The sequence below is a fragment of the Mus caroli genome, chromosome 13 (assembly GCF_900094665.2).
Source record: "Mus caroli chromosome 13, CAROLI_EIJ_v1.1, whole genome shotgun sequence".
Taxonomy (NCBI): domain Eukaryota; kingdom Metazoa; phylum Chordata; class Mammalia; order Rodentia; family Muridae; genus Mus; species Mus caroli.
In genome coordinates, this window is record NC_034582.1 from 83713820 (window position 1) to 83734799 (window position 20980).

The following is a 20980-nucleotide window of genomic DNA, read 5'->3' on the forward strand; positions in this document are numbered from 1 at the left end:
TAGGTGGAACATTATTATGAACTAACCAGTACCCCAGAGCTCTTGACTCTAGCTGCATTTGTATCAAAAGCTGGCCTAGTCGGCCATCACTGGAAAAAGAGACCCATTGGACTTGCCAACTTTATACTCCCCAGTACAGGGGGATGCCAGGGCCAAAAAGTGGGAGTGGGTGGGTAGGGGACTGGGGGGGCGGGAGTGTATTGGGGACTTTTTGGATAGCATTGGAAATGTAATTGAGGAAAATACCTAATAAAAAAAAAGAATGTAAATCAGGAAAATAGCCATAAATATGTACAGGGGAAGTCTTGTGGGTGTCATCATTCCCCTTATAATATTATTAGGATGAAGCAGAGCTGTAACTGTGGTTTCTGGGAGTATCAACTCACAGGAAATTTAAGGAGGCTAATGTTGAATCTAGATGTCAGCTATTTGTGAAGGATTCTAAAAATGACGCTTGAGTATAAGGATTACATGAAAGAGTTGTGGTTGATTTTCCGGGTCAAATCTAGCAAAAGTCTCATGGAGCCACATTTTTTTCCTTATTCTTAGATATCCCCAAAGAGCTTTGTGAATTCACAGTTAACTATAGGGTAGTTTCAGCCTTGTTTTGAAGGCCTCAGGCTTCATTTCCTACAACATGTGCTCTGAGGCCAAATGGTGCTTACCTGTTTTGCTCACCACCATAGCTAATACCAAGAACAAAAACTAGCACAAATGTTCAGCGACTGTTTGTAAAATGAATAGATTTATCTTTTATTTCTCCAGATGGCCCAGGTCTGTACTTGGTGTATAACCTTTCCTTGGTAAACATTTGTTGGGACAAACACCCAATAAAGAGTTATTTGGCTCAAAAACACAGAGTGCTGTATTTTATAAATTTGATTATAGGTCATGAAGCAAACCTTTTCTAAAGTAGATCACTGACCTTTTAAAATTATATAATAAAGACACCTATGCTTATGCAGGGCCCCTTTTTTTTCTTCCCTAATGAACTCTGTACCTTATCTGATACCAGCCCCAACTTATAAATTTTAAGCTAAAAAAAAATCCTTCCCAAATGAAGTCCATTTGCCATTGAAGTGGGGATACTAACATTCAAAGAGCCACAATGCACTGAAACTCTGTTTCCGTGCTTTTCAAGTCAGCCAGTGGTCTCTGGAGCATTTATTTTCGGGCGCAGAGAGTGGAAACCACAGACGTAAACATGGCCTGGAATAGCAGGATCTGAACACATTGTAGAGTGTTGTCTATAATGTGCATGAAACAGAATGCCATGCTTTTCTTGTCTCCAAAGATATGAACAATTTGTGCTTAGAGGCTGTATGCATTATTTAATAAACCAAGTGAATCAATGCAATGCAAAGATGGATAAAAATATCTGTTGGCCCACAAACATGAAATAAAAATCCAAAATGTTCAAAGTATGATGAATTCTATGGGTGCTATTGCTAGTATTACTTTGGGAAGATACTCATCACTGATTTTTCTCATTTACTCTACACATACTGGTTGTGTACTTTTTAATTATTTGTATTCTGTCCCATATTTTCAAGTTCCTTGGAAAGAGCTAAGTTACATGCATCTTAAATTATAGAAAACACAATAGTATAGTAACATTCATGCATGACTAAGTAGGAATTTGTGCTTTAGTATTGTATTTGTAATTGATACATTTATAAATATACAGATTTTTTCTTAAGTGTAACCTATCAAAAGATTGAAATGTGATAAAAATTTCATTCTTTCAAAGTTTTTTTTTTTTTTTATTGTAGCCCAGGATAGCCTGGAACAGCAATCCAGGCTGACCTTGAATTCATGGAAAACTTGCCAGCAGCTTTGGCCTCCCAAGTCATGAGTGCATAAGCACAACCCATACATGGATAAAATGTAGGAAAATTCTCTCTCTCTCTCTCTCTCTCTCTCTCTCTCTCTCTCTCCTCACATGTACTTGTAAGTCTGTTTATAACTTTTCCCATTAGCTTTGGTAATAAAAGTAAATCTGATATTTAAAATCACACGAAACCAAAGGTGATGATATAGGTAGTTAAGGACAGAGTGTTGAAGACTGAACCTACAGTTAGTAATCAAACACTCAACTTATGAGCAGAGAAAAAAGTATAACCCAAGAAGCCAAATAATAGGTGGGTAGAATAAAGGAAGACCACACTGCACAAATGATGTCCCAAAAGCCGTGAGGAAAAAGATAGAAGTGATGAGCTTTAAAAAAAAACATGCTGATGACATAGAATGGGCCAAATTACATGTGGCAACATGGTGCACATCATGATTTTGGTAGAAGGGAATCGAACTTAGTTGGAAGGAAATGACGGGCCTGGGTTAGGAAGCAGAAGGACAAATAGAAAAAGCAATGCACCAGCTTTTAGTGGTGACAGATGGGGCATGATCTCTGCTTTCAAGAATGTCCTAAAATGTTATTGGGGTGTTTTGTTCCCCCAAATATTTACATTTATAAATTCAAACACTAGCCTTTCTTACTGTATTCTTCTTTTATTTCTTCTTTTATTAGATATTTTCTTTATTCACATTTCAAATTTTATCCCCTTTCCTAGTTTCCCCTCTGAAAATCCCCTATCCTCTCCCAGCTTCCCCTGCTCACCAACCCACCCCCCCACCCCCACTTCCTGGCCCTAGCATTCCCCTATACTGGAACACAGAACCTTCACAGGACCAAGTGCCTCTCCTCCCATTCATGTCTGACTAGGAAATTCTCTGCTACATATGTAGCTAGAGCCATGAATCCCACCATGTGTTTTCTTTGATTGGTGGTTTAGTCTAAGGGAGCTCTGGGGGTACTGGTTAGTTCATATTGTTGTTCCTCCTTTAGGACTGCAAACACCTTCAGCTCCTTGGGTTCTCTAGCTCCTTCATTGGGGATTCTGTGCTCCATCCAATGAATGATTGTGAGCATCCACTTCTGTATTTGCCAGGTAATGGCAGAGCCTTTCAGGAGACAGCTATATATATGTCTGTGTTTGGTGGTTGTTAATAGGATGGATCACCAAGTGGGGCAGTCTCTGGATGGTCATTCCCTCCCTCACTGCTCTGAACTTTGTCTCTGTAACTCCTTCCATGGATAGTTTGCTCCCTCTTCTAAGAAGGATCAAAGTATCCACACTTTGGTCTTCCTTCTTCTTGAGTTTCATGTGTTTTGCAAATTGTATCTTGGGTGTTCTGAGCTTCTGGGCTAATATCCACTTATCAGTGAGCGCATACCGTGTGTGTTCTTTTGTGATTGGGTTACCTCACTCAGGATGATATCTATCCATTTGTCTAAGAATTTCATGAATCCATTGCTTTTAATAGCTTCATAGTACTCCATTGTGTAAATGTACCACATTTTCTGTATCCATTCCTCTGTTGAAGGACATCTGAGTTCTTTTCAGCTTCTGGCTATTATAAATAAGGCTTCTATGAACATAGTGGAGCATGTGTCCTTATTACATGTTGGAGCATCTTCTGGGTATATGGTATAACTGGGTCCTCAGATATACTATGTCCAATTTTCTGAGGAACCACCATATTGATTTCCAGAATGGTTGTTCCAGCTTGCAATCCCACCAGCAGTGGAGGAGTATTACACTTTCTCCACATTCTCGCCAGCATCTGCTGTCACCTGAGATTTTGATCGTAGCCATTCTGATGGGTGTGAGGTGGAATCTCAGTGTTGTTTTTATTTGCATTTCCCTGATGACTAAGAATGTTGAACATTTCTTTAGGTGCTTCCAAGCCATTCAGTATTCCTCAGTTGAGAATTCTTTGTTTAGCTCTGTACCCCATTTTTAATGGGGTTATTTGATTTTCTGGAGTTCAGCTTCTTGAGTTCTTTATATATATTGAATATTAGCCCCCTAAGGGATTTAGGATTGGTAAAGATCTTTTCCCAATCTGTTGATTGACTTTTTGTCTTATTGACTGTGTCCTATGCCTCACAGAAGTTTTGCAATTTTATAAGGTCCCATTTGTTGATCTTTGACCTTACAGCACAAGCCATTGGTGTTCTATTCAGGAATTTATCCCCTGTGCCCATGTGTTCGAAGCTCTTCCTCACTTTCACCTCTAAAAGTTTCAGTGTTTCTGGTTTCATGTGGAGTTCCTTGATCCACTGAGACATGATCTTTGTACAAGAAGATAAGAATGGATCAATTTGCATTCTTCTACATGCTAACTGCCAGTTGTGCCAGCACCATTTGCTGAAAATGCTGTATTTTTTTTCCCACTGGATGGTTTTAGCTCCTTTATCAAAGATCAAGTGACCATAGGTTTGTGGGTTGATTTCTGCATCTTCAGTTCTATTCCATTGATCTACCTGCCTGTCACTGTACCAGTACCATGCACTTTTTATCACAATTGCTCGGTAGTACAGCTTGAGATCAGAGATGGTGATTCCAGGAGAGGTTCTTTTATTGTTGAGAATAGCTTTTGTTATCCTAGGTTTTTTGTTATTCCAGATGAATTTGCTAATTTCCCTTTCTAGCTCTGTGAAGAATTGAGATATAATTTTGATGGGATTTCATTGAATCTGTAGATTTCTTTCATCAGGATAGTCATTTTTTACTATATTAATCCTGCTAATCCATGAGGATGGGAGGAGATCTTTCCATCTTCTGAGATCTTCAATTTCTTTCTTCAGAGACTTGAAGTTCTTATCATACAGGTCTTTCACTTCCTTAGTTAGAGTAACACCAAGGTATTTTATTTGTGACTATTGTGAAAGGTGTTGTTTCCCTAATTTCTCACCCTATTTATTCTTTGTGTAGAGAAAAGCCACTGATTTGTTTAACTTAATGTTACATCCAGCTACTTCACTGAATTTGTTTATCAGGTATAAAAGTTCTCTGGTGGAATTTTTGGGATCACATAAGTATACTATCATATCGTCTGCAAATAGTGATATTTTGACTTATTTCTTTCCAATTTGTATCCCTTTGACCTCCTTTTGTTGTCTAGATGCTCTAGCTAGGACTTTGAGTACTATATTGAATAGATAAGCAGAGTGGGCAGCCTTGTCTAGTCCATGATTTTAGTAGGAGTGCTTCAAGTTTCTCTCCATTTAGTTGGATGTTGGCTACTGGTTTGCTGTATATTGCTTTTAAGATGTTTAGGTATGGGCCTTGAACTTCTGGTCTTTCCAAGACTTTTATCATGAAGGGGTGTTAGATTTTGTCAAATGCTTTTTCAGCATCTAATGCAATGATCATGTCGTTTTTTTTTTCTTTGAGTTTGTTTATATAGTGGCTTACATTGATGAATTTCTGTATATTGAACCATCCCTGCATCCCTGGAATGAAGCCTACTTGATCATGATGGATGATCATTTTGATGTGTTGTTGGATTTGGTTTGCAAGAATTTTATTGAGTATTTTGCATACATATTCATAAGGGAAATTGGTCTGAAGCTCTCTTTCTTTGTTGGGTCTTTTTGTGGTTTAGGTATCAGAGTAATAGTGGCTTCATAGAACCAATTGAGTACAGTAGCTTCTCTTTCTATTTTGTGGAATAGTTTGACGAATATTGAAATTAGGTCTTCTTTGAAGGTCTGATAGAACTCTGCACTAAACCTATCTGGTCCTGGGCTGTTTTTGGTTGGGAGACTATTAATGACTGCTTCTATTTCTTTAGGGGATATGGGACTGTTGAGATCACTAATCTGATCCTTATTTAACTTTGGTATCTGGTATTTGTCTAGAAAATTGTCCATTTCATCCAGTTTTTCCAGTTTTGTTGAGTATAGCCTTTTGTAGTAGTATCTGATTTTTTTTCTCCTCAGATTCTGTTATGTCTCCCTTTTCATTTCTGATTTTGTTAATTAGGATACTGTTCCTGTGCCCTCTAGTTAGTCTGGCTAAGGGTTAATTTATCTTGTTGATTTTCTCAAAGAACCAGCTCCTGGTTTGGTTGATTCTTTGTAAAGTTCTCTTTTGCTTCCACTTGGTTGATTTCATCCCTGTGTTTGATTATTTCCTGCCTTCTATTCCTCTTGGGTGAATTTGCTTCCTTTTGTTCTAGAGCTTTTAGGTGTACTATTAAGCTGCTAGTGTATGCTCTCTCCAGTTTCTTTTTGTAGCCACTCAGAGCTATGAGTTTTCCTCTTAGGATTGATTTCATTGTGTCCCATAAGTTTGGGTATGTTATGGATTCATTTTCATTAAACTCTAAAAAGTCTCAATTTCTTTATTTCTTCCTTGACCAATTATCATTGAGCATAGTGTTATCATTCAGCTTCCACATATATGTGGGCTTTCTACTATTTATATTGTTATTGAAGATCAGTCTTAGTCTGTGGTGACCTGATTCATGGGAGTATTTCAATATTTTTGTATCATTTGAGGCTTCTTTTGTGACAGATTATATGGCCAATTTTGGATAACGTAACATGAGGTACTGAGAAAGAATCACCTTTTGTTGTAGGATAAATTGTTCTAAAGATATTTGTTAAATCCATTTGTTTCATAAGTCATTAGTTTTACTGTGTCTTTGTTTAGTTTCTGTTTCCATGATCTGTCCATTGACGAGAGTGGGGTATTGAAGTCTCCCACTATTATTGTGTGTGGTGCAATGTGTGCTTTGAGCTCTTCTAAAGTTTCTTTAATGAATGTGGATGCCCTTGCATTTGGAGCATAGAGGTTCAGAATTGAGAATTCATCTTGGTAGATTCTACCTTTGATGAGTATTAAGTGTCTTTCCATTTCTTTTTTGATAACTTTAGGTTGAAATTTGATTTTATTCATTATTAGAATGGCCACTCCAGCTTTTTTGCCTGGGGAATAGTTTTCCTGCCTTTTACTCTGAGGAAGTGTCTGTCTTTGTCCCTCAGGTGGGTTTCCTGAATGCAACAAAATGTTGGGTCCTGTTTACATAGCCAGTCTCTCAGTTTCTCTTTGTCTTGTATTGGTGAATTGAGTCCATTAATATTAAAAGATATTAAGGAAATGTAATTGTTGCTTCCATTTCTTTTTTTGTTAGAGTTAGGATTCTGTTGTGTGTCTATCTTCTTTATGGTTTTTTGAAAGATTTCTTGCTTTTTCTAGGGCATAATTTTCCTCCTTGTGTTGGAATTTTCCTTTATTATCCTTTGAAGGTTGGATTTGTGGAAAGATATTGGTTGAATTTGGTGATGTCATGGAATACTTTGGTTTCTCCATCTATGGTAATTGAGAGTCTTGCTTGGCATAGTAGTCTGGGTTGGCATTTGTGTTCTCTTAGGTTCTATATGACATTTGTCCAGGATCTTCTGGCTTTCATAGTGTCTGGGGAGAAGTCTGGTGTAATTCTAATAGGTCTGCATTTATATGTTACTTGACCCTTCTCCCTTACTGCTTTTAATATTCTATCTTTGCTTAATGCATTTAGTGTTTTGATTATTATGTGTCGGGAGGAATTTCTTTTTTGGTCCAGTCTATTTGGAGTTCTGTAGGCTTCTTGTATCTCCATGGACATCTCTTTCTTTAGGCTAGGGAAGTTTTCTTCTATAGTTTTGTTGATGATATTTACTGGCCCTTTAAGTTGAAAATCTTCATTCTTATCTATACCTATTATCCTTAGGTTTGGTCTTCTCATTGTGTCCTGGATTTCCTGGATGTTTTGGGTTAGGATCTTTTTGCATTTTGCATTTTCTTTGACTGTTGTGTCTATGTTTTTATGGAATCTTCTTCATCTGAGGTTCTCTCTTCTATCTCTTGTATTCAGTTGGTGATGCTTGCACTTGTGGCTCCTGATTTCTTTCCTAGGAATTCTATCTCCAGAGTTGTCTCCCTTTGTGATTTCTTTATTGTTTCTACTTCCATTTTCAGATCCTGGATGGTTCTGTTCAATTCCTTCACCTGTTTGGTTGTGTTTTCCTGTAATCCTTTAAGGGATTTTTGTGCTTCCTCTTTATGGACTTCTACCTGTTTAGCTGTGTTCTCCTGTATTTCTTTAAGGAAATTATTAATGTCTTTCTTAAATTCCTCTACAAGCATCATGAGATAGGATTTTAAATACGAATCTTGCTTTTCTGGTATGTTGGGGTATTTGGGACTCTCTGTGGTGGAAGTACTGGGTTCTGATGATGCCATGTAGTCTTGGTTTCTGTTGGTAAGATTCTCACATTTGCCTTTCGCCATTTGGTAATCTCTGGTGTTAGATGATATAGCTGTCTCTGGCTGGAGCTTGTTCCTCCTATGAGTCTGTAAGCCTGTGTCAGCACTCTGGAAGACCAGTTCTCTCTTGGCTAGACTGGTGCACAGAGGTGCACAGTTCCACATCCTGGTTGTAGATATAGGCCAGTAGGTCCTTGTTGCACAAACTTTGTTGGTATGTGTCCTGTGGATTCCTGAGTGGATCAGCCTTAGAGAGACACCAGAGAGTAAATGGCAATCTTCCCTGTGTCCCAGGGTCAGAGCCCTCCCTGGAGGCAAGCTCTCCTCTGGCAGGGAAGCTGCAGAGAGCTCTTTCTTTATTCTTGAGAGTCTCATATATATATATGTAGTGCAATATGTCTCCAGATTTCTTCTCTTTAATTTCGTCCCCATACTCTTCAATATGTTCCCTTCCCAGGGTAATTTCTATTTTTTTTTTTTTTTTGATAACCCACTAATCCATTTAGTACTGTCAGTGTGTGCATGGGTATGGGGCCATTATCACTGGAACACAGGATGTCTAAGAGTAAGTACTTAAGAAGACAAGTTACTAAAATAAAGAAAAAATTCAGCTAAATAACATTCTTTTGAGAACACAAACTTTTATTAACTATCAGATTTCAGACTCTTTACACACAAGATAAAGATGTATTTTATATGTGTCACATCATAAATTAAAATGCTTCAACAAAGATAATTTAAAGTGCAACTAAAAAAGAGTTAAAGATTTTTTGTCCTATTTCCAAAATCTTCCAAGAGTCATTAGAAAGTTACAAAAATGTATAAACAAATATGATATATGTGCCTTTTGCAACAAAACCTAGATTTAATTAAGAAATGGAGAAAAGTGTCCCTCTGACATCCCATCTGACTGTCACATACTAGTATAATTCATTGGGTACATATAGTGAAGTTGCAAGACATAGTAACCATGGCTGCTAAGTTGAAAGCCTGTCTTCTCATCCAAAGGGACTGGATAAAGAATATAGTTCATTGAACACCAGTGCTGTTTTCTAGGGTTTATATCTAATCAAAGAGATCTTCTGGGCTGCTGTTTCTCAGGGTTTCTAAAGACATGTTTTCAGCAGAGGCGCTCTCCTCTTTCAAGGTCTGAGGCAGTGAAGAGGCAACCCTACAGTAGAAAGAAAATCAGGAGTTATTTCTCAGTTGCTTTTTTTAATTTCTAATTTTTATTTTCCCTTTTATTAAAAATACATTCTTTTTCTTATATAACATGTCCTGATTATAGTTTCCTATCCCTATACTCTTCCCTGTTCCTCCCCTCTTCTCCTTACATTCAGATCCACCACCTTTCTCTCTGTAATTAGAAAACAAACAGGCTTCTAAGGGATCATATAAAATAATGTAAGATAGAACTAACACATCAAATAGGACAAAGCAAACAAACCAAAGAAAAAGAGCCCAAGAGAAGGCACAAGAAACAGACCCATTTATTTACACATTAAAAAAACACTAAGTCGGAAGCTATTATATATATGCAAAAAAAGGAGATATAAATAGATGAATAAACAAACGAATAAAATAAAGTAGAATTAAATAAGAACAACAAATGACATAGACCTCCAAAGGCACTATGGTGTACATTTTCTCTTGGCCATCTCCTGCTGAGCATGCTGCCTATTCATAACAATAGGTTGTTAACCCAGTGAGATTCCATGGAGAAAACTAAATTTTTATTTGCAATTGGTTTTCAATTAGAGAGAGTTTCTGGGTTCTGGATCGGGGCATGTGTCAACTTCTATTACAAATCTAGAACACCATCTGGTGCAGACCTGTGCAGGCTCTCTGCCTGCTGCCTCAGTCTCTGTGAGTTCACATGTGCATCCATAATGTTGATTTGGCCGGCCTTGCTTCTTTAATGTCTTCCATCCTCTCTGGCTCTCAAGTTCTGCTGGGCTGAGCCCTCAGGGGAGTTTTTGGTGGAAGCATCTTGTTTAGGGTTGAGGGTTCTGAGTTCCTCATTCTTTGCATATTATCTTGCTATGGGTCTCTGTATTTGTTTTACCCATTAATATTTATGTTTTCTCTCAGCTGCTGTATCCTCTGATCACGTGAGTCTCCTCTAGTAGTCAGCTGATCAGGTCATTACCTGTGTATAGTTAATAAGGACTCCATAACCATGACAAATGATGATGAAATATACTGGCATACACCCTTTACTGGGTCTAGTTTGCTATATGTTTATATATATAGCAAACTAAATTCTATTTAGATGATGAGGCCAACTATTGCCTCAGTGGAGCTCGCATTTATATGGAAGTGAAGTTTCTTAACATTAATTTATGTCCTTGAATAAACATTGCCAGTGGTTCACCATAGAGCCCCCCAAATATTTCTTAATATTAACAACTAGAGGTGCCTTCAGGGGAAGATATAATTAGAGCAAATCAATCCACTAATAGAAGTATCTCCATGTTTCCAGCTTCAAAGCCATGGCTTTGCTTATGATTGGGGTATGGCGTTAGGCAGTCCAGGGACTTCAGTTCTCTTATCTGTAAAACTGAGGTGACATGTGCTTCAAGAGTGAAGTAAGGAGCAATCTAGGTGATACAATTAAAACCCTTGTGAATTCCCTTAAGACATGCAGACACTTCTTATTAGTGGCTAAATATTGAACAAAGTATAACTTAGTAGCAGATAAAAGAACAACCAAAGGAAATCCAGAAATATCAGTTATGTGTGATTATGCTAAAATGCAGGCACCTGCATTTACTTATACAGATCATTAAAAATGAATTCACTACCCAGTCCTCCTTGACCTCGTGACTATTCACAATTTACCATGACTAGCAACGTCCAACCTGAGATGTGTCAATCTTATTCCAAGTAAGCCAAAATGCAGACAACCTGATTATGCTAAGGTGCTAGGTTAATATGTTATCAAGATGACAAGCAAAACCCTCGGGAACTTAATAGTAAATGCAGATTTAACTATCATAGCATATAACCAAATATCTAAAATGTATTTCATAAGAGGGAAAATGATACTGTATAAATAGCAGCTTATCATTGTACATGCACGCACGTACACACTCACACACGCACGCACACACTCACACACACACACAAACACACACACACATCTACACACACATACATTTTGTTCTCTTGTCTGAGATGTGTTAGTTGGTTTTAATTTTCCTGAGCAAAACAGAGGATTGAATTATGTCAATTATGAAGTCAGACTTGGAACTCCTCAATTTTGGTCACCGTCTAGACATTGTACCCCAGAAGACAGAGATCATTCTTTGTTAAAAAAAAAATCATCAGAAGACAAAAGGAACACTGTGAAGTGAGAAGACAGAAAGAAACAGTCTCCGCATGCTACACTGACTACTGCTGTCCATCTAAAGCCTGGTGCTTAAGCAGCAGGTTTGACACTTGTTGGGGTACTGAGCCAGGATGGATGCTGTGAGGACTGGGCTACAGTGGAAACATACTGTTCTCAGGTCTCATATCCACATACCAATAGAAAATTTTAGAATTGTCACAACCAAAGAAGTTTATCTCTTTCACAAGTGACAAATATTTCAAAGGCTTTTGGTAAATTACAGAAAGTAGAAAGAACTTAAATGAAGACTTCATGTTTTACATTTAATTTTTTTTAAGATGAGATTATTCTTTTACATGTGTAATTTTGCCACATGATATCTTCCTTGAACAATGTGTCTGAGGTATCTTTGTGTGTTGGAAAGTTTAAACATAAATACTTCATTCATTTTAATTTGGATGCAATAATCATTAGGCAGCTGGTACTTGAGTTGATTAGTTTTCATTGCCCTCAGGCCTGGCACCGTGGCACACAGTCTCAATTCTAGCACTTGGGTGGCAGAGACACCTACATTCTAATATGTGTCTGTATTGATTCAACCAATATTTATTATGTATGTGCTTTGAACAGGTCACTGTGTTAAGGAAGTATAACAGATATAGAGAATATAAAACACAATCTCTGTGTCTGTTATAAAGTTTCCCTGATGAGACATGAAGAGTATACTTACTTGTGGGCATAAGGATAAATGTTTAGAATGTAGTCAGACATTATGTTGGTTTATTAAAGTACAGAAAATCACAACCAATCTAAATGCAGTGTTGTGGGACCAATTCCAATGACACGTCTACCAAACAAACCAACAAAGGCTTAGGGGATGCTACAGAAGAGGAGCACAGAGTCTGAGCTATGAGAATGCGTAGCCTAGTAATGTCAGAAGCTACAGCCACAGGTTCTCACCAATGTGACTGACTGCCTAAATAAGAGCTGAGCAAGGGCAGCACCAACAGAGATGCTACAGTGGACTGGGGAAAGCCCATGGGGCTCCAGCCCTGCACAAGAATTACAGGCAACTAAAGAATGCTGAAAGTAGGAGAAATAATCTTTCCAGGGAGGAGCACATCAATGTGTTGTTCAACAGTAAATAGTCAGTCTGGAAGGAAGATGTGCATATAAAACAACTGAAAGAAATAAAAGTTATGAATGTAAAAGAGAGAAAGAAGGGGCATATCTAAGGGTCTAGAGGCAAGAAAGGGAAGGGAGGAATGATATAATTATATTAGAATCTTAAAAATAAAGAAAAGTGGAAAAAGTATGAGTCTAGTTTTCAGAGAGCATTCAGTCACCCTTTTCTTATAATGCTTACAAGTGTGTCTTTTAATCCTAACATTTTATTGGTGGCTCAAGAATCTTGTAATTTGCTCACAGAGAATGAATTACTACATTACAAAGAGGTATAAGTTTATATTAGTACTTAGGATTCAGTAGATTTTAGAATTTACTATGGGACGATGGTTCCAAAAGGAAAATTCAGAGGCAAGGGTCAGGAGATGATTATCTGGGATCAACCAATTCTATGTGCACATTAAAGTCATTTTGCAAATTTTTATAAATTAACAAAAAAGAGAGTGTGAAATAACTAGATAAAATATTGTTGTTAAGCTATTCAACATTTGAAATTATTTCAGAAAACAACTTGTTGATATCTGCCAAAGATAAGAACATGTCCCTACCTGTGACTCAGGAATTTACCAGTAGACAGACACACAGGGAACACATCTGTATATCTATATATTAAGAAATTATATAAGTGTAAAAAAAAACCATAGATGGGTTATTTATTAATAGTGAAAACTATCTGAATGGTTCTCAACAGGTAAATGGCATAACTCCTACTGAACTTTCACACAGTAGAATCCTATACTGTTACACACATGCATAGATCTTAGATGAAATGTTGAGCAACAGAACAAGGCAAAAAGGAATGCACACTACTGCATGGCTCTATCTAAAAGTCAAAACCACAAAGCTAATCTCAAAAGTCACAATCACAAAATCTCAAAAAGCAATTGGTCTTTGAACAGAGGTACATGTGTGAATGTGTTACATGCACACACATGTGCATATACAGCACACATCTGCATATGCTGTGGATATTTATTCTATCCACTCTTCCATGAGATCTCATTTCTGGATATTTTCAACTCTATGACAATCTTCTCAGAGTTCTTATAGCTTTGGCTATTGTTAAGATATTCATAGACAAGACCAGGAACTTTGGTGCTAGGTTAGTAAGCTTAGTCTAGATGTGAGAGAGCTACAGTACCAGCTGGACATGTACTTGGGTGGGTGGGGGGTAGGGTAACATAGGAACAATGAACTAGGAAGACATCTTCAAGAGATGGCAGACATGGCTGTCATTGCCCCATCATCACTATAGCAAACGGAGAAGGTGAAGAGATACCCAGTGAAGAGCCTATCAAAAAGAAAATGAGTTGGTCGGCACAATGAAGATTAAAACTGCAGAGACTGGCAGAAAAAAGGAGACAGAAGAGTAACTCAAGACAGCAGCTTGAGCTGTTGCCACTTTTGCCAAATTCTTGCTCTCACTGTCATACTGCCGGACAAAGCTTATGCTTTAAGTAAATTATTTCACCCATTATTAATTATCTGGTGCTGAGAAGAATAATCTGGAAAGATACTGTTATTCTTAAGATTTATCATAGAAAAGACAATTTATCATAGAGAAGAGAAAACAGCCAATTTTTTTTTTTCCTCATGAAGGAAGAAGTATTAAACTCCCAGATTTCAGCTGTCATAGATTCAAGTGCTGAACCATCACCCAGCCATCTCAGCAGGGCAGCTGGAGGCAAATGTTCTGCTTATATTAAAAAAAGGCCACACAGTTAAACTTTGTTTTTCCCCATTAATTTATGTATTCCTTCACTTTATATCCTGATCACAGCCTCCTCCTCCCTCCTTCAAGTCCCAGCCCCTCTTCCATCCCCCCATGGTTTGCCACATGATATCTGACTGCAAGTGCATGCACAGCACACAGAAATACATAAAGTGAAAATTAAAAAAACAAACAAACCACACACATTGTGAACTGTTGGGTTGTATTAGTAAACCTAGTATACGCATGACTGAGGCATGTTTGATGTCAGCCTGGGCGAGCTTGTAGCTATATATCTAGTGTATATCTTAAAAGCAAAACAAAAGATAAGCCAAATATCTAATGGTTTAATTTTAGGATGAATCAACTCAAGTTTTCATGAAGAAGACTAAAAACAGCCCCCAAAGCCAAAGCAAAACCCTCCACAAAACAACAGCAAAATTAAATAAAAATCTGAGTTTCTACTGAGATATAGCAACCAGAAAAATATCAAACCAACTTTAATAGAGTTCCTTTTCTGTATTTTATAAATGCATGAAAATTTACAAACTATCAATGCAACTATATGCTATTATTTAAATAAAATATTTAAATAATGAACTTAAAGATTTGAAATCACCAAGTTACTAGTTAACTTCCAAATTAGAAATACGTACTTTGAAATATATCAGAGGTTAGGAGAGGAAAAGTAGCTGAGCAATTTTGAGCTGACCTTATAAAAACCAAGGCTTCTCCTAAACAAACTAAGACACTGAAGCCAACAGGATGCAGTAAAAGCAGAGTCTCACACTGTCTGGAATTCACTGGTCTAGATGTCATTCATTGGCCTGAGAAAGTGAGGGAGGAGAAGCTGACTCTCCTGGCAACCAAAACGGCAAGCAAGAGAAACTCATAGTTATTTTCAATTAAATTCACAGATATCTTCCACTACTCATGGCCCTGTTTAAACACATGAGCAAGAAAACATCAATAACCTGTGAAATATATGTTTGACAAAACAAGAATATATTAATAAAAGTAGCTATATTTAACCCTATAATGCATTTAATGATTTATAAATATTGTAAAAGGACAACTCTAAAAAATTCCTGTAAAATATCTCCAATAGATTTGAAAATAAGATTATTGGGGATTAAGGAACTGGCTCAGCAGGTACCCAAAGTTGCCACAAAACACTGATGACTGGAGTTGAATCCCTGGGACCCATTGTAAAGGTAGATGGAGAGAACCAGCACCACAGGGTTGTGCTTGGAGTTCTGGATATAAACTGAGGTTTGTAACCACCCATGAAGTAAATACACCCATAATCCCTAAGAATGGAAGCACTCAGACAGAAATTTCATTAAATAACCCAAAAGATTTTTATTGCCTGATAAACTTATTTGGATAAATAATATTGTTCTGGCAACCAATCAGTAGGCAAGTTGACACATGTTTTACAAACCACTCGTGAATATCTTAAGCTCCACTTTTCTGGTTTGGATTGGCACAGGTGATATTTGCTATTGCTGCTCAGTGCACTACACATGAATTCTTCTTGGCAGAGCTCTGTTTTATTTTACCTGGTACCATGTTTGCCCACAAATATTCCAGTGATTGCATGTATTAACAATGACAAATGACTAAATGAATGAGGTAGACAGTACTGAGGGGAAGGCTCACTAATGTCAAACAACAGCCCAAACACAGCGGAGACGGTGGTGGTAAGCAGTCAGGCTGCAAAGCCAGGGTGGGACTTGATGCTGTCCTCACTCTAAAGCCAACGGTGCTTGTGCCACACTAGGTACCTGGGATTACTGATTTCTGTGTTTCCTCCAGGGATGCTCCTACTCTCAGGAGTGTAACATGAATGTGGATATAGCATGTCTCAAAAGTTGTCCTGTGAGATGGCCTTTAAAAAGGAATGAGTCCTGTGGTGTCAATGTTTAGAAAATGTTTTCTTTCACTCACTCCTCTAATTATTTCATGGGGATAGTATATAATAGAAGACATAAAAGTTCTTCTAAAGTCAAAATTTTAAGCAAAATGACAGCAAAGAACAGAAGAATATATGTGGAAAACCCGATTATCTATATGTGTACATATAGATGTATTTACACAAATAATGTGTACATGAGCACACATACATATATGCTTACATGTCTAGAACAGTAGTAGAATCTGTAGTGTTTTAGGACAATCTTGATCTATAGTGACCAGAGATAGATGTCTGATTGGGATACACAGATGACTTGTTCTAGATATTCTTCCAAACTTCTCGTTTACTAAACAAAACAAAACAAAACAAAACAAAAAAAAACCAACCAACCAACCAAACAAACCAACCCCCCAAAAATGTACACAAAGATTGTATTTCTAAAAGATTTTAAGAAAAAAAATAAGGAAGCTTGTTTACCAGGGTTCCCATATGAACCTGGCATTGGGTGGTCTTTTCTTACAATCTCTGAACCATCAACATTCCAAGAAACCAGTGTTCTCTGAACTGTCAACAGTGACTTGTTTCCCTGAGGATACAAATGTATGACTTGAAATCCAGAATTTAGTAGTTCCATTTAAATACAGTAAATGAACTCCATGTTCAGCCAAGTCTAGTGCCAGAGCAGTGGAAACTGCATGGTCAGATGTTCTTATGAGATGTAGAGGGTAGCGCTTTCTCATGAACCTAGAGCCAAGGATGGCTTCCCCACAGCAAAGAAGGAGCTGCTTTAGTTCCTATGGCTGATTCTGATTCACACAATGTAGCACCTTAGAACCAACTCTACCATATTACAGTTAGGAGCCTGGGTAAAAATCAGTGTTGGCTGGATTTGTTCTCCTTTGGAGGTTCAGGAGGAGAAGAAACTGTTTTCTATACTCTTCAGCTTCTTGAAATCTCTCCCACTTTCAAGGAGGGCGACAATATACATCATCACATCAACACCACTATAATGGTGCTGACAGTTTTTCATCTGCTCTCACTTTTTCTCCTGATTCTACCACTTGATGATTGCACTGGATGCACCTGGGTAATCTAGTGTTACTTTTGTGTTATTACAAAGCCAACTTACTTACCTCAGTTTACCTGTAAACTTAATTTTTGCTTCTATGTGGTCAAACACATTCTAAGAGTACAGGATTAAGAATTCAGTCATTTTAGAGTGGAGTATTATTCTATGATTCCACCATTCATTTTGTTAGGGCTCAATTGTTGTTCTAACATACCAGGTTAAATACATTTCAGGAGAGCTGGTGAGAGCAGGAGGCCTAAGACCAGGCTATGGAAAGTCCAGAGCTGAAGAACTGAGCAAAGCCTGATCTGGTTGAAAAGGTATCTGCTAGATTCATGCAAGACGACCTCAAAAATCATAAGAAATACATTTTGGGCCTTCTCTAAGATTAATGGAAACAGAATCATTGACACAGGCTGGTTAGAAGTTTTCTTACTTTAAATTATGAGCTTACACAATTACTTTTCTAAGAAATTTTGGGGTTTATGTGTTTAAAGTTCACATCAGTGCTCTCAGTCCATTTTACTGCCATGCTTGAAAGATATAAGTTGTGGTTAAATGAATGGTCTTTCAATCATTGTGGCTGTGTTCTCAATAGGAAATGCTGGTCAGTTTCTAGGCACATTCTCAGAATCCATCCATCCCAAGACCCTAGAATATTGAATTTTCTCTTTATATAAGTCATTAAGTTATTGTTCTTTATTATTGTTAAATCTTTTGGAGTGTTAGTGAACATAAATGCCTTCTAGTTGGCTACTGAAAAACAAGTCAAAAATGAAATAAAGACTGTTCCACATCTCTGTCTTGTCAAGACCAGCTCAGTCTCTCAAGAATCAATGAATAAAGAGAATCAATCAGGAAAAATTAAAATATTAAAGCAAGAAAACAAAACAGTTGTTTGGAATTAGGAAATTTACATACATATTTACTCCATAAAAACTGAAGATGCTGCAAACACCCATGGAAAATAATCATCATATGGGTCCTCTAGTCTGATCATAATTATGTTTAAATGTTCATATAACTTCAAGTTTCTCCAAATATGCTATTCTACAGAAAATAAACTTAATTACTTCAAGTGACTTTCTAAAGTACAGTTTTTGTTTTTTCATAACAGATTTGTTTGTCAGTACGAGAGGAAAGGGATGTTTGGTAGTTCCCATTCTCCCACTGAATCCTTCTCTAAAGCTGGACAATTTGTAAGCAGCTGCATGAAACTCCTTAAAGAACCATTCACAATAGCCTGAATTTCACTACAGCAGGAACCGATTTAAATGAGTGGTTTTCTATATGTAGAAAACATACAACCCAAGAAATTCCCTTTTCCCCCTTGCCTCTATAAAGCTTATTTAAAACTCTAAATATATTTTTCAAAAACAATATAAAAAGGCACACACAAAGAATTTTTGGCCTATGATAGGAATGAATTATTAGAGAACAGTACTCACAAGAACATTACTAATAGTCAACCCACATATCAGAATGAGTTTTTTCATTTATTGCTTCAGTATTTTAAAGTCTCAGGCATCATGATAGCCCTTGATACAAAAGATTAAAACAAAATCTGATAACTTTGAAAAAATTACCATTGAGCTGAGCAAGTGAACTTAAACAGCTGATGGTGACATAGGTGGGAAATATTAATTTGTAGAGTTTAAAACTCATTTAATGCCTGTGTATACTCTACGGACATATCTCTATTTAGGGAAGACCCCTCTTTATTTGAAGATATATAAATGACACAAAATGCTGTGTGAGTAATCTATAGGACAGTTACCAACAATCCCAGAAGAACTACATAGCTGTTATTGATTCAAAGGAATTGTTATGCATAAGCATAACAAAAATGTTTGTAAATTTAGGCAACTATAAAACAAAATAGTTAACTGATATATCAGTACACTGAATATTTATGGAACATATTTATATGAATTCTAAATCTATCTTATTATATTAACATATTACTAGATACTTCTCTCCAGACAAACTAACTTATATATTTATTATTTTTATTGTATATTTATTTTTATTTCACATTTTAACCCTTTCCTCATTTCCCCTCTGAAAACCTAAATTCATAAAAGAAACTTTACTAAGGCTCTAAGCACACATTGCACCTCACACAATAATAGTGGGAGACTTCAACACCTCACTCTCATCAATGGACAGATCATGGAAACAGAAACTAAATAGAGACATAGTAAAACTAACAAAAGTATTCCCCTAAACTGGGACATAGTGCCTTCACAGGATCAAGGGCCTCTCCCCTCACTGATGGCTCACATGGCCATCCTCTGCTACATATACAGATGAAGCCTTGAGTCCCTTCTATGTGTAATTTTTGGTTGGTGGTTTAGTCCCTGGGAGCTCTGAGGGTACTGGTTGGTTCATATTGTTGTTCCTCCTATGGGGCTACAAACGCCTTTACCTCCTTGGATCCTTTCTCTAGCTCCTCCATTGGGACCCTATGCTTAGTTCAATGGATGGCTATGAGCATCCACTTCTGTAATTGTCAAACACTGGTAGAACATCTCAGGAGACAGCTATATCAGGCTCTTGTCAGTAAGCGCTTGATGGCATCCACAATAGTGCTTGGGTTTGTGAACTGTGTATGTGATGGATTCCCAGGTGAGGAAGTTATTGGACGGCCTTTCCTTCAGTTTGCACTCTACATATTGTCTCTGCATCTCCTCTTATGGTATGGGGTATTTTGATCCCCCTTCTAAGAAGGACCAAAGTATCCACACTGTGGCCTTCATTCTTCTTGAGCTTCATGTGGTCTGTGAATTGTATCTTAGGTATTCTGAACTTCTGAGCTAATATTCACTTATCAGTGAGTGCATACCATGTGTGATCTTTTGTGACTGGGTTACCTCAATCAGGATGATGTTTTCTAGTTCCATTCATTTGCCAAAGAACTTCATGAATCCATCGTTTTTAATAGCTGAGTAGTACTCTATTGTGTAAATATACCACATTTTCTGTATCCATTCTTCTGTTGTAGGACATCTGGGTTCTTTTCAGCTTCTGGCTATTATAAATATGGCTTCTATGAAAATAGTGGAGCATGTGTCCTTATTACATGTTGGAACATCTTCTGGGTATATGTCCAGGAGAGGTATTGCGGGATCTTCAGGTAATACTATGTCCAATTTTCTGAGGAACCGCCATACTGATTTCCGAAATGGTTGTACCAGCTTGCTATCCCACCAGCAATGGAGGAGTGTTCCTCTTTCTCCACATCCCTGCCAGCATCTGCTGTCACCTGAGTTTTGCTTTTATCCATTCTGGCTGCTGTGCAGTAGAATCTCAGGGTTGTTTTCATTTATATTTCCCTGATGACTAAGGAAGTTGAACATCTCTTTAGGTGCTTCCAAGCCATTCGGTATTCCTCAGTTGAGAATTCATCGTTTAGTTCTGTACCTCATTTTAAATAGGGTTTTTGGTTCTCTGGAGTCTACCTTCTTGAGTTCTTTGTATATATTGGATATTAGCTCTCTTTCAGATGTAGTGCTGGTAAAGATCTTTTCCCAATCTGTTGTTTCCCATTTTGTCCTATTGACAGTGTCCTTTGCCTGACAGAGCTTTGTAATTTTATGAGGTCCCATTTGTAAATTCTTTTTTTTTTTAATTTTTAATATTTTTTATTACATATTTTCCTCAATTA

The 20980-nt window shown here is 37.2% G+C and overlaps 1 protein-coding gene across 3 annotated transcripts in view; it reads right to left on the reverse strand.

The window, feature by feature from the left end:
* Positions 1–8720: 8720 nt before the first annotated feature.
* Xrcc4 (X-ray repair cross complementing 4) overlaps positions 8721–20980 on the reverse strand; it is a 222214-nt gene continuing 209954 nt past the window's right edge. For 2 of the 3 annotated variants that reach the window (XM_021180098.2, XM_029484982.1), the window contains exon 8: positions 8747–9270. In XM_021180098.2, coding sequence (XP_021035757.1) covers positions 9165–9270 — 106 coding nt within the window. In that variant the 3' untranslated portion in view covers positions 8747–9164. Of the gene's footprint in view, positions 9271–20980 lie in introns of all 3 variants that reach the window. The other variant, XM_021180097.2, reaches the window with a different exon arrangement.